At 39.3% G+C, this 13,273-nt stretch overlaps 1 protein-coding gene and 1 long non-coding RNA gene across 2 annotated transcripts; both read right to left on the reverse strand.

Annotated features, from left to right (window-relative positions):
• Positions 1-1,178: 1,178 nt before the first annotated feature.
• LOC112843095 (uncharacterized) lies at positions 1,179-2,992 on the reverse strand. The gene is made up of 3 exons (XR_003215218.1): positions 2,772-2,992; positions 2,418-2,542; positions 1,179-2,008 (listed from the first exon to the last, which is right to left on the reverse strand). It is a non-coding gene; the product is annotated as an uncharacterized LOC112843095 (long non-coding RNA).
• Positions 2,993-4,341: 1,349 nt separating this feature from the next.
• LOC100694987 (nuclear factor 7, brain) lies at positions 4,342-11,090 on the reverse strand. The gene is made up of 10 exons (XM_003458773.5): positions 11,007-11,090; positions 8,906-9,136; positions 8,702-8,813; positions 8,499-8,594; positions 7,566-7,799; positions 7,293-7,440; positions 7,001-7,027; positions 6,636-6,700; positions 6,134-6,256; positions 4,342-5,786 (listed from the first exon to the last, which is right to left on the reverse strand). Exons 2-10 carry the CDS (start codon positions 9,130-9,132, stop codon positions 5,400-5,402), a joined length of 1,419 nt encoding a protein of 472 aa, XP_003458821.3. The 5' UTR covers positions 9,133-9,136; positions 11,007-11,090; the 3' UTR covers positions 4,342-5,399.
• Between the last annotated feature and the right edge of the window lie 2,183 nt (positions 11,091-13,273).

Below are 13,273 nucleotides of genomic sequence, written 5' to 3' on the forward strand. Positions count from 1 at the left end.
CTAATAATTAGTCAAGCAATAAAGCTTTTATATTGTTTAGATCAGGTGTTTCATTTGTTGTTAGCTCACCTGAATAAGAGAAACAAACTTGTAAAGAGAGAGGAGGTTTTGCCTCTCAGACCTCTTATACTTACACACCTGCTCTACTGCTAACACAAGGATCTAATTGGCCAATCACATGGGAGTAACTCAGGGCATTTCGGCATGTAGACATGGTCATGGTGACCTGAGAGAACTCCTGATTGAGGGCCTTCAGTGTAAGCCTTGAATGCACGTTAACTTGAGTCTTAATAGAGATGTTTTATTATCTGAAACAAACACAACAAGACCTTAGCTAAATGTTCTCAGCATGTAAAGTGTGGTTAATGTTGTGAACAAGATTATCTTTAATCCAAGCAACAATCTTTTTCTTGTCTTAACTAATAAAAAAAATCTATATTTTGCATTTTTACACAAGATACAGACTCCAGCCTTCAGTGTGAAAGTCGGGTAGTTTAACCATTAACACACATCATGTTTTGTTAACCAATAATAAGCTTTGTACACGTACAGACCACTTTATTAGAAACACACGTGCACCTGCTCACTGATGCAGTCATGTGGCAGCACTGAGTCCTAAACTCCTGCTGACACACGTGAAGAGCTGCAGTTAATGTTCACATCCAAGATCAGAAAGGTGAAAACACAAGATCGCTGACTGAAACTTCATCATCAGTGACAGAACTGGCTCAACATTTAACATCAGCAGTACAAATCCCCAGGCTGTGGTGCTGTAAAGCTCTTTGAGTATTTTTATCACATTAATGTCAGTGAATGAGGGTTTTAATATCACAGTCAGTTTGTTATCAGTTAATTTGAAGTGGCTTTTATCAGTTATCTCTCCCCTAGATATTGGTAATATTGGTGGACTCCTTCACTTATTAGCAGACTTGGGAGACTGCTATCACCTCCTTTGATTATGCAAACAAGACGACTGAAACTCCTCATACTGCCTTTAGTTGCTGTTTTTAGAGAGGAGGAGGTCAGAGGGGCGGCGTAAGTTTTGGGTTTACATACAGGCTGATTGATTTGGTTTAAACAACAAACTGAGGTTTGGAAATTAAACAGGTATGAGTTAAAACACAGTTGTTCACAACCAAATGTAAAAAGTCCAGATTTTATTAGGTTATCAAGCATCAACTAGGCATAACAGCCGTGTGGTGGCGTGACATTAACTTTTAGTGTACAAACTGGAGACGACACAAAGTCTAAAACTGGTTCCATGATCAGGACAATGAGTTCACTGTGAGAGTGTCTGTGTTCACCTGAGAAGTGGGATGTGGCAGAACGGGTCATTGACAGGACGAATGTGAATGCTCTAAATGTTTTTGCTTCTTTCCTGTTGAAGAACTTGAACAAAAAGGCAACTGGACTTTTTTAAGCCTGTGAAGATGTTTTACCTCGCATCCAGGAGGCTAAGTTTCAGCTCATGCACTGAAAAATCATCTTTTTCAAGCTTACTTCCTGCTGTTTATTTGGGGAGATAGAGAGCTTTTCTTTAAGGGTCCTCTATATTTGTTTTTATTTTTTATCATGTTAATTTTTTTAATTTGTCAACAAGGATAAATCTACATGTACCTTTGCTATAAATAAATATGTCTGCTAGTGTAAGACTACTGTGCTGGGATGTAAGACATTTAATAGGGATGGACCTGGGAAATATTTATATAACTGGTGTGTGTGCCGTTGTTTAAAGATCACTGTAAACTGTAAATTTAGAGTAAAGTGTTGTTATGGAGTGGCACTGGTGGGGAGTAGATTTCTGTCCCAGGCAGAGCTGGAGTGGCCACAGGAAGCAGCAGTTTATTTCCTGGTGACCTGAGGTTTGTTTCGACCTGCCGTGGAAATTCAGTCGGCAAATAGTTTACAGATCGCCCAGAATCCATCCAGTCCAACAAAGTTACGTGTCTGATCATCTGCACGAACAGAGCAGCCTGGGATGATGTCCTAGCCTGTGTCAATCAGGCGCCTGGAAAAAAGAAGGAAGACATGAAGATTCTCGCTCTTGTAGTGGAAAAATCAGAAATTTCTCAACATATTTGATCCGCAGCCAAAAAACAAAACAAAACTGCAACTGGTTCTTGTGATACAGCCCGATGAAAAGTGAGGAAATCTGCAAAATCGGCAGCATTGTTCCTCTGGGAAAGAGTTGAATGTCTGTAACAAATCTTGTGCTGAAGCATCACAGAGACGGTGGGATTCAAATCAAAGCATGGCTAAAAAGGGAGAGCTGTCTATATACTGCATATTTGTGCTTTGTCCCTCCACAGCATTATTATACAACAGTTTTCTTTTAACAGATGCCAGTCTGGACTCTTATGCTGGACAGTCAGGATGCGATCTGTGCATCCCAGTTCAGGGTCTCATGAGGATACTACCTTGTCTACTTCAAAAGCCCCTTCAGTGCTTTTATCCACATTTATCACAGCTGCTGTAATTGTGCACTCCTCAGTGTCTGTTATACTGGAGACTGTTGTTAGTTTGGCAGTCAGGTGATGGTCAGCTGTAACCGAAACCAAAACACATATCAGGTTTAGTCAAAGCTGCAATAAATTAAAAAAATAAATAAATAAAAATCTTTAACCCTTTGCTGTCACAGATGTGCAACATCCTGTTTGGGATCGGTGAGCAATATTTTTATTTTGACAGGAACTCCACTATCTCCAAATACTTTCAGCCCTGAAGCAGTGACAGCAAAGTGGACAGTATTCATGCCTCATTCTGTTTCTCACCTCACCCACACACTCAGAGATGTACAGGCAGAGCAGAGCCAGGGTTTTTGGGACTTTTATCCTTCACGTGGGTTTATCTGGTAAATCACGCCACCTGCCGAATGTTTCAGTCATCAGCAGCTTTTAGTTTAGTCTTGGAGACAGAAATATACATACTGCTTCATTCTGGGTTCTATGTGAATTTTAAGGCTACAGCGACACCCAGTGGTCATTTAAAAATGCTGCTGTGGGTCAGTGTCTGCTCCTATGTTTGCTCTACTGAACGACAAAGTAACTGCTGCTCATTTCATTCAGTCACAGTTCAGACTACAGATTTTTTTTTTTTTTAGGTCCGCACTTAAAGAAAAAATAAACTGGCATAAACTGGTACAAAAAAACAGTCCACATTTGAACTGAGAGAATGTCACTGTCCTTAACTGTGCTGTTCAGAAACTATTAGTTACGGAGCCCCGCAGGGGACATGGGAGAAAAAAAAAGATTAAGACGGACTTTTGCGAGATCTCGCAAAACAAACTCGGGATCTCGCAGAAGTTCTAGCCGCATTCTTCGGAGGCCGCCAGCTCGAAGCTGACCGGGAGGTCGAGGCACGATGTGCCGGGAGAGCGGTGTTCCTCCCGGCTGTAGTAGGTCTCGACTTCCCGTTAGCTTCGAGATGGTGGGTGTCAGATCTCCGAAAACGTCGGAGCACTTTTGCAAATATGTGATGTCTTGTAAACCGAGCAGATATTTGACGTTTACATAGCTACATTCACGCCTCAAAATATCTTAAAAGTTTATTTTGTGACCCAGAAAGAGTAATATTACAACTAAGTAGCTGCCGCCATTGTTGGAATTCAACTTTTGCGAGATCCCGAGTTAGTTTTGCGAGATCCCGCAAAAGTTTTGCGAGATCCCGAGTTAGTTTTGCGAGATCCCGCAAAAGTTCATCGTAATTTTTTTTTCTCCCATGTCCCCTGCGGGGCTCCGTAATTAGTGTACAAACATGAGAAAAGCAGTATTTTTTGGTCTGAGACTACTCGAGGGTAATTAGCACCAAAAACCTATCTTATCTGCATATTTTCTCATTCTAAGTAAGCTGTGTTGTAAAAAAAAACTCTTTAACTTTTATTCAGGAATCTCTTTTCATTCATCTGACTACAAATTCAGATATTCAGATATAATGCTCAACAGCAGAAGGTTGTGACTTGGTGTTTTTCATCATGTTTATGCACAAGACAAAGAAGTGCAATTGTCACTTAATACAACACAGGGTATAGCAGAACCTTATGGGAAAATGTTCATTTGTAAAAAGCAAAGCAAAGCAAGTGTAACTGTAAAATGTAAGTATAGTTTGCATTTTGTAAATTACACCTACATTTTACAGTGTAAATGTAAGTGAAGTGTAAAATATAAGTGTAATGTACCTGTGCACAAATGTAAGTTGCACTAAGTGTAAGAGCAGTGTTAGGTTCTGTGAAAAGGAAATGATAGATATGTTTTCTGTGCTCTGTTTTCTAACTCTAACTTTAGATTTTCTCTAAACTCTGCACTGGGATAAAAACTGCAAGTTAAAAGAACACAGCAGACTCTCAGGGATTCAGTTCACATTTATTTCATCTTAAATATGTCACAATAATCCAAATTTTTACAATGATGACAAGAAATTACATATACTAGATGTCTTACACGCACAAGATATACTGATATTAATATATTACTGTAGTATTACGATCTACACCCCAAATAGTTGTGGCAGATGACCCCTCCCTGAGCCTGGTTCTGCCGGAGGTTTCTTCCTGTTAAAATTGAGTTTTTCCTTCCCACTGTTGCCAAAGTGCTTGCTTATAGGGGGTCATATGATTGTTGGGTTTTTCTCTGTACGTATTATTCTAAGGTAAACCCTACAATATAAAGCGCCTTGAGGCGACTGCTGTTGTGATTTGGCGCTGTATAAGTTAAACTGAGTTGAAATTGAATTACATGCTACCAACTAACTCCCTGACCTTAAACAGAATAAAAGTTAGAGTCATAAAGTTCTTATAAATTAGTCCTCGAGCTATAATATAAATTATATAACATTAAATTACCAAAGAATGAGTAGTGCCAAAATGTAGACTATAATTTTAACATGAATGCAGGATCCATGCAGTGATATCCACAGTGATCGTGTAAAGATTTATCCTATAGTTCCTACACCATCGCTAATGTGTCATTGTCAGAGAACAGTGTCAGTAATCAGTGGAAGTTTTGTCCCCATTTACATACATGTATCCTACCTTAGTAGACATAAGTGGATGGTTTAGATGAACCCTTGCTTGGGTCTTTAGTTCTTTTTTAAAACCTCTTTATAAATATTATCAGGAAGATTAAGATACATTAGCAAACCTCGTGGTTAAACTATGACTTTTGACTGGAATAAATAAATAAATATGTCCAAACACCTTGCAGGTGGTAAGCTTGGGCTTGCAGTCTGTACCTGGATAATATTCAGGGTGTTCGCTTTACACTTGGGAGAAGAATATTTTCTCCTGTTCTTGGTCTTTCGTTCTGCTCCCAGTGCCTTTTGTTTGCATTTACAGATTACAACTTATCCAGACAACTAATGTGGATACTCTTGAGGTTTTAACAAGGATCCTCCGAGTCTCTTGTTCAACGTGCTGAAGTGTCTACAGTGATCCCAGCCTCGATCGGGCAGATAACCAGCGGGGCCGTGTTCTTCCCGTTGTCATGTAGGCAGGGGTTAAAGTACGGATACAGCGGCTCAGTGAAAGTGAGCCCGCTGTAAGTATAAATGTGAGTCTTTGCCTCTGTGTTGTAGAAGGACACCGAGCCTTCGTCATAGTCCAGGAATATACCGACTTTCTGAGGAATTTCTTTAAGGTGAAGAGTGACGGAGGGTCCAGCGCAGGCGCACAGGCTACCACCGTTACGTCGGCATATCGCCCAGTAACCGTTATCAGGGCGAACTGTGATGGCGCCCTTCCTGTTGATGGACTCCCGGGCCACCCCAAGATCCCAGTCTCTTTTGTCCCCAACCTGAAACACAAAGAAGGACAAAAATTATGCTAAACTGCAGAGTAGGGCTTAATTTCTTTAGATTGCTTCTTCAATGATAATAAATTTTTACTGACAGTAAACACAACAGATATAAAATCAGAAGTGAACATCATGTAGCCACCAGGGGGCGCGAAGAGTTTATTTTCCTGCTTACTTAGATCATATACATTATACAGTCCTAGTCGAAGCTTGTGTATTGGTGTTCATGTGTAATTTTCTTTAGTGTAATTGAATCCAAATCTTACTCTAAGTAAAGCTGTTGTGTTCCACTTTGGATAATATTCACACTGATCACAACAGTTATTTATTTGATCCTTTTATCCTACCTGAACCACCCAGTAACGTTTCCCAGATGTGAAGCTTTGTTTTCCCAGCACGGCGACGCAGGAGTTGAACCTGCGGGGGTCGTCAGGTAGCGGGTTCCTCCACTGCTGGGAGCTCAGGCTCACCTGTGGATTGCCACGATCACATTCATTCAAAACTACTACTGATGCCATAATTTGCATCTTCCTGAGTTCTGGGCCACTAGTTTCCATCATTTTAGTTCCTGCATAATATCTGTCATCTATTAGCTGTTGTCTGTAATTCACAGACTAATTTCACAGACAAGAAATGCAATATTACAGGGCTATAATGAGCTAAGTGATCATAACTAAGCGAATGACTATACACTTAATTACACAAACATATGCACATTTCTGACAGCTTCAACAACACTTTGTTGGCTCTTTTTTTTTATACACCAGGACAAAACTTGACTTTGTTTAACTCCGAGCTTTTGTTAAGGTGTTACAGTCAGGAATCACGCAGCTGATAATTACAGCTCACCTTTTTACCATCCGGGGACAGGACCACCCAGCCAGCAGCAGTAGCAGGATCCAGAGTTACATCCACTGGAGACAGAAACAGGAAAAAAAAAAAGATAAAAGATTTCCTATTTCGGATTTATTCTTATTTTTCAGGATTAAAGAAACAATATGAAAAAACTCTCTTGTTTTGAAGCATTGTTAGTGAAGTCACCTTATTTGGCAACAGAGTATCTGGATTCTGAATCATGTACATGTATAAAGATTTTTATTATAATCATTGTGAAGAGCCACTTTCTTTACAGTGACATCAGTAACAGTCTTTAGTAGATATGGCGTAGTCTATATAACTTATTTACAATATAAAGATCACATGCATATACATACCTGCATATTTATTAATCTTGCTTACCTCTGCAAAAAAAAGAAAAGAAACTGTGTCATTTTAGTTTTAACGTAGAACAATTAAAATATTCACTAATATTTTGGTGAATGTTAAGATTTATTTTTGGACCCTAAGTGTACCACTTATGCGCAGACTTAAAGTGTAAAATATGATATAAATACATATGTAAAACACAAAGTGGCAGGATTATGATAAAACCAAAGGAACTGGTGATGCAAAGAATAAAGCCTCTTGTTCCAAAGAGACTGTCATCTCATCATAAGGATTACAGACCCTCTGCACACAGTTTCTTCTCCAGTTCCTGGCAGATGTCGACCAGTCTGGAGAAAGTTCTCCTCACAGTCCCCACGTAACTGTCCGACTGGACTCTGACGTCAGCCCAGTGCTTGACGGACATCGGAGCGTTCAGACGTAAAAAGTTCTAAAACAGCATCAGTGACAGAAAGCAGACAGGCCGGTTTGTATTCATATCATATTACAATGGCTTTAGATGCTTTAAACTTGCTTGGCTGAGCAGAAATATTAAACATAAATACTGATTCTGACCTGCTGGAGTTGAACTGGGTTCTCAATGTGCTCCAGGAGGTGCAGCTCACTGCGTCTCTTCTGCAGCTCAATGATCTCCTGGCTGATCTCCTTGAGAAGCTCCTCTGCTCTCTTCTCAGCCACCTCCTGCTTCCGTTCGATCTCCTCGATGAGCAAAGCCTGGTTTCTCTCAATGGCACTTACCATCATTGTGGCAGCCTGAACGCTGGCCTGTATCTCTCTTTCTTTATTTCTCTGCAGATATGAAATGAGTTTAATTAATATGTGAAATATGTTAAAATGCACCACTTTTGTACTTTGCAAAACAAATGAAACTTAGGGAAAAACTGCTTATGTATGATGATTCTTATTAATATGCCCATAATTTAACACATTTCCCCCAAAAGCAGACATAAGTTCAAAAAGAAGATGATCTCAGCCTATAGTCCTCTGATAACAGCTGATCTATTGTCCCAACCAACCTTCAGCCCAACTTTTCCATGTGTCCTTGTGTCTAAATAATGAAGGTTTACTTCATTATATCATTGAAAAAAACCCCATAAAAGAGCAAAATAGCTCTTTAAACAGAGACATGCTGCCAAATATGAATTACAGCTGATGGAAAAATACTTTGACCGAAGTAATCCTGACTTTAGAAGATGTACAAGTTTTAGGTTTCTACAATTACTCTGCCCTGTAGTCTTTTGTGCACATTGTTACTTAAGTCTACATGCATATAATAGCAGGATAAACTGCAAATAAAAGCCAAAAGTGGATTCCAGGCTTGAAAAGTGAAGCTAATGCATTTTTTTAATGACCAGCAGGGGGAGTCTCCTCTGTCTTTTAAATACAGTCTACATGAAGCAGTGCAACACTGCTGTTTTTCTTCTGATGTGAGCTGTTACAAACAAGAGAAATGTTCATGTCTGTAAATGATTAAAAAGCAATGCTCACTTTGCTCAGCTCCATTGACTGTTTGATCTCCTCGGTCTTTCTGATTCGGGTCTGGATCATCTGTTGATACTGCTCTTGGGTCTTATTTATCTGAGTCTGCAGAGGTTGAAGTTAAAAACATGTATTTTACATAATGGATTACCTGGAGTTCCTTATAAGATAATTCATAAACATCATTATATTTAACGACTTCTTTCTCCCACCTTGATCCTCTTGCTCTCCTTCTCCTTCTCTTCTTCAGACTTGGAGGACTGTCGTGGCACGCTTTGTCTCTTTGCTGGTACTGGTCTGTATCCTGGTTTTTCCTTCAAAGATCTTTAAGATGATGATGTACATCTGATTAATTTTTAATCAAATCTGCTAAAGCATTGAAATAAAACACTATAGTATCGTTATAATCAACCAACCTTTGAAATTTTTCAGTGATGTCTTTCAAGGCATGATTGATCCTGAGTTCAGGGCGACTTCTGAAGGATTCTTTGCACAGCGGACACTCTGACTTATGCGCCACATCCCAATAGTGTTTGATGCATTCCAGGCAAAAATTGTGCCCACACGGGATGGAGACAGGGCTTTTGAAGCTGTCCAGACAGATGCTGCACTGAAATTGCTCCTCAGACAATATGGAGGCCATGTTTCTGACAGAGAAATTACATTTTGTTACCCACAATCACTGAAATTCCTGTGTGCGCTATGCTGTGCAACATAGATTTTAACTTTTCTAGTCAGACTGTAAAGATGCAGGTGTAAAAATCTACATTTTAAAAAGCCCGAAAAAAGGCTGTCTAACCAGAAAATGTTGAATCATGTAGGAAAATTTTGATCAATAGGTCACTGGTTTTAAATAACTGACTCAACAAATTTAAATCTAGATGGGAAACCAAAACTAAAAGGTATTTTTAAATATCCAATCAAAGTAAATAGCCCAGTGTGCCCTTTTTAGTTATAATTCACTTATATTTCCCAGAAAACAAGAAAATAAATAAAACCTCATCATGACGTCATGCAGAGAACAGTGAACACATTTTTTTCAGATGCTTCTAAGACCACAACTACGTTTAAGTTTAATCTGCAGATCGCAAATATATAAGGTAATCTGTACACATTTTCACAGCAGCATCAAAACTGTGAAAACTGTGCAATTTGTTGACATTACAAACAGAGTCAGAAGGTCCTTGTTATAACTTATTACAACATTTTTTATATCAAGACCAAAAAATGGGCTGTGAAAGAAGCAATAGAAGGAGAAGCATCTCAGACTTATTCACTCATTACTCATTAGTTTTTATTTTAGTTCCATTAATTTTTATTTTCATTCAATAGTTTTCTTTGTAGTCAAACTTCAAATCAAAGAAATTCTCCTTATTTCAGGGTAGATTGACTAAATTAAAAGAAGAAGTGTTGAGACGATGGGTAAAATTCAAACGGAAAAGACTGAAAGAGAAATTGTTTTTTAGCCCTTTCTTACAATTTTATCACTATGTTAACTATTTTACTCACTTACTTCCCAATAAATTTAGCCTTCAGCTCATTATTAATGCATTTCATTGAGTCACTGCTTGCCCCTGTGTTCCCTCTAACACTCAAACTCCAACTAAGGTGTGTGAAAAATGTAAAAGTAGTAGCAGTTACTCTATTTTAAAGGTTGAAACCTCAAATTACATTCACAATACATACACCTGCATTTTACACATCATCTGTAAGATATCCACTTTTACTATTTTTGTCATGGTTGGCTGTGTGGCAGGCAGGCAAGCAGGAGTGGTGGATCCAAAATGCAGGACTCAGACACGGAAGTACAACTTAAAGCGCAGCTTTATTGCTGGGAAAAACCTCGTACTAACTAAACTCACCAAAAGACAAACAAAAGTCTGAACAGAGGAACTGAGGACTGAAACACTGGAAAATAAATACTAAACCTGAGCAGGTGACTAAACACTAGAAACATGGACACAGAACACACAGCTTGTTGAGGGTACGACACGACACTGACTCAGAGAAACACAGGGTTTAAATACACTGGGAAGCAACGAGGGGAATGAGACACAGAAGGAGAGCACAGCTGGGGGAAATCAGAACTGACGAGACAAGGAAGCGTAAACTGAACACATTCACATAAGACACGGACCTTCAAAGTAAAACAGGAAGTATGACACAGAGAGGCGAACTTGACACGGTGGAGACCGCAACTAAGAAACACAGAGACATAACCAGTAAGGCAGAGGACTCGACGAACCAAAAGACACAGAGGGAAACTCAAACATGCAGACACAGACTTACACAGAACAGAGGGGACACAGAGAGACATGAAGGGCAAGGGATCAAAACTAGAAACCATAGAATAACTCACACAAGTACAATAATACAAAAATCACAAAGAACTAAAAATGCAGGGTCAGGAGACGCAGGACCCTGACAATTTTACTATTTTAATTTAAAGGTAGCTGATGTCTTGTTTCATGCATTCTTATTCTCTACACTATCTGCTTAGTATAAATAATGCCTTACTTGTTTAGGTCTGCAGACAGAGAGTCCTTGAAAGAGTGTTGAACGCAGTACGAATGTCCACAAAACCACGGTCCTCTCTCTAAAAAGTAAAACACAGTACAAAGTTCCTCCCACAGAGGAATTTCCCAAAGAGTTATACCGGTTCTTCTTGTTCTCCCTGTTAGCTCTGCCTAGTTTTTACTTGACATTTTAATTGCTGTTCGCTGTTGCAAATGTTTTTGTCTGCAGTTATCAGTTTAACTACAGATTAAATCCAAGCAATTAATAAATACAGGCAACGACAATGTGCGCTTTCTAGGCTGTTTGGTGCAGCAATAATCTACCTTCCTATTGGCTTTCATTGGACATACGTTTCCTTTTATGATGAACATGAAAAGGTTCAAACAGAAAATATTTATTTATGGGCTACAAAAATATATTCAGAAATATAAACCTAAAGGAGGCCAATGGCAGAGCCTCTCATGGGGTCACATGAGAAGCTGGGACTGTTGTGGAGGGCCGCACTAATAAGCTTATAAACAGTGGGCCTCCACAACAGTCCCAGCTTCTCATGTCACCCCTTGGGAAAATTCATTCCCGACCCCTGTGAGACCCTTTGGACCCGGCTGCAAAACCTTTGTCACCTTTAGCCTTTAACCAGACCTGTGGAACAGAACAAAGATCTTCCCCACACTAAGCACTTAGCAATGTTGCTACAAGATGCCACAAATTGTAAAATCTCTCATTTTATGTTTCTAGTAATTTTACATTTGTAAATAGAGAAATTTAGTCGAGGAATCTCTGGTTTCTCTTATGAGTAAGGCTCCTTTCAGTGTCATGGAGGCCTTAATTAACATACCCATGGTTGTTGGGCTGAATCATTCCCAGGTCAGAGATGGATTTTTCTAATCCATCCTATGTGACACAGATAGCTAAAAATATGCAGGAATGCTTTTCATGTCATATACAGTAATGGCATTAGGTAGTGGCACATCGGTACAAACACACCCAAATAAAGACAATAAACACCATGAGCAGCCTGCTCCACGTTTATGTAGAAGAAGAAATGGAAAGGTATACAGATGTATTTCTGCAAAAGCAAATACTGAATTCCAAATGAATGATTCTTTTGTTTTCCACACACTTTGATGGAGGTGCTACAGCCCCTGCTTCTGTTAGAAGTATCACTGTTCCTATTCTGCTCTGTGTTGTTTCACTGCTTCGCACTTACAGTGTGTCATCACTCATTCAGGTTCCAGCTGGATGTGTCCTGTTTAAGCTTTCACCTGAATGCCACACCAAACTCATGTGTCGTTCTTGCTTGTTCTCTGTATGATTGTTGCCTCGCGTGTTAAATTGGCACGCTGTCACAGCAAAGCATTAACTAGGGCAGTGCAAGTCTTTGTTCCAATGACAGTTTTGGCTTTGAGTGATTACTAAAACAGTTACTGCTCCCCCATTATAGAACTGTAGAACTGAAGTCTCTCTAAGTTCTGCATTACTGTTATGCTTTGTTGTTGAACTTTTTCACCACTTCTTTTTTCTTCCATGTATTTATTGAGTTCTTACAATAAACAAAAATTGTTTACAATAATAAATGTCAAAGTTATTTTACAGTAACATCACCATTAAACAAAACAAAACCAACATAACGCAACTGTCACGGTTCTTGGTCATTTTGAGTTTCTTATGTTTTGGTATGATTCTGTATTATGGGTTATGTTCTGATTCTCTTGTTGTGCTGTGTTGATTATTATTATCCTGTGTTTTGGTTTGTGTTTTTGTATTTTGAGCCCCCCTCTGTTCTGTGTCTAGTCTGTGTCTCTGTGCCTGCCTGGGTCCCACGTCACTGTGTTCCCTCTGTTGCCATGTCTGTGATGTCATACTGTCTGTTCATGAGTCTATGTCTTATGTTCAGTGATGAGGACACTGTGGACAGGGAGGAACACATGTTTGAGGAAAGACTCAAGGAGTCCAATTATGGAAACGACCATCTCTGCACTGAGGGGACCTCTTTCACCAATGCTGTGATTGGAACCATTCCTTAACTCTGTGAATGATACTGTTGCCTCTGATCAGTGATCTATACAATTTGCATATTAACAATCATGAAACTTAGCTTGTGGCTCATTGTTGGGCAATGGTGCTGGTTTTGCTCATTATGCAGCTTGACTGTTTGAAAAGTTGGGAAACCTGCAGTCAGCCAAGACAGTATCTTACTGTAATTCAGAGTGTGGATCATTGTGGTAAGATGGTGTACAACAGATGACAGGTGAAACTGCTAGTGT

Source organism: Oreochromis niloticus, linkage group LG3, assembly GCF_001858045.2.
Source record: "Oreochromis niloticus isolate F11D_XX linkage group LG3, O_niloticus_UMD_NMBU, whole genome shotgun sequence".
NCBI classification, from domain to species: domain Eukaryota; kingdom Metazoa; phylum Chordata; class Actinopteri; order Cichliformes; family Cichlidae; genus Oreochromis; species Oreochromis niloticus.

Excerpts from the sequence above, each read along its gene's own strand:
- LOC100694987 (XM_003458773.5), bottom strand. The coding sequence starts at position 9,132 with ATGGCCTCCATATTGTCTGAGGAGCAATTTCAGTGCAGCATCTGTCTG. Across the intron at positions 7,028-7,292 it reads GAAGAAACTGTGTGCAGAGG|AGGTAAGCAAGATTAATAAA; the intron begins GTCTGTAATCCT and ends TTTTTTTTGCAG. Across the intron at positions 6,701-7,000 it reads CAAGATTAATAAATATGCAG|TGGATGTAACTCTGGATCCT; the intron begins GTATGTATATGC and ends TTCTGTCTCCAG.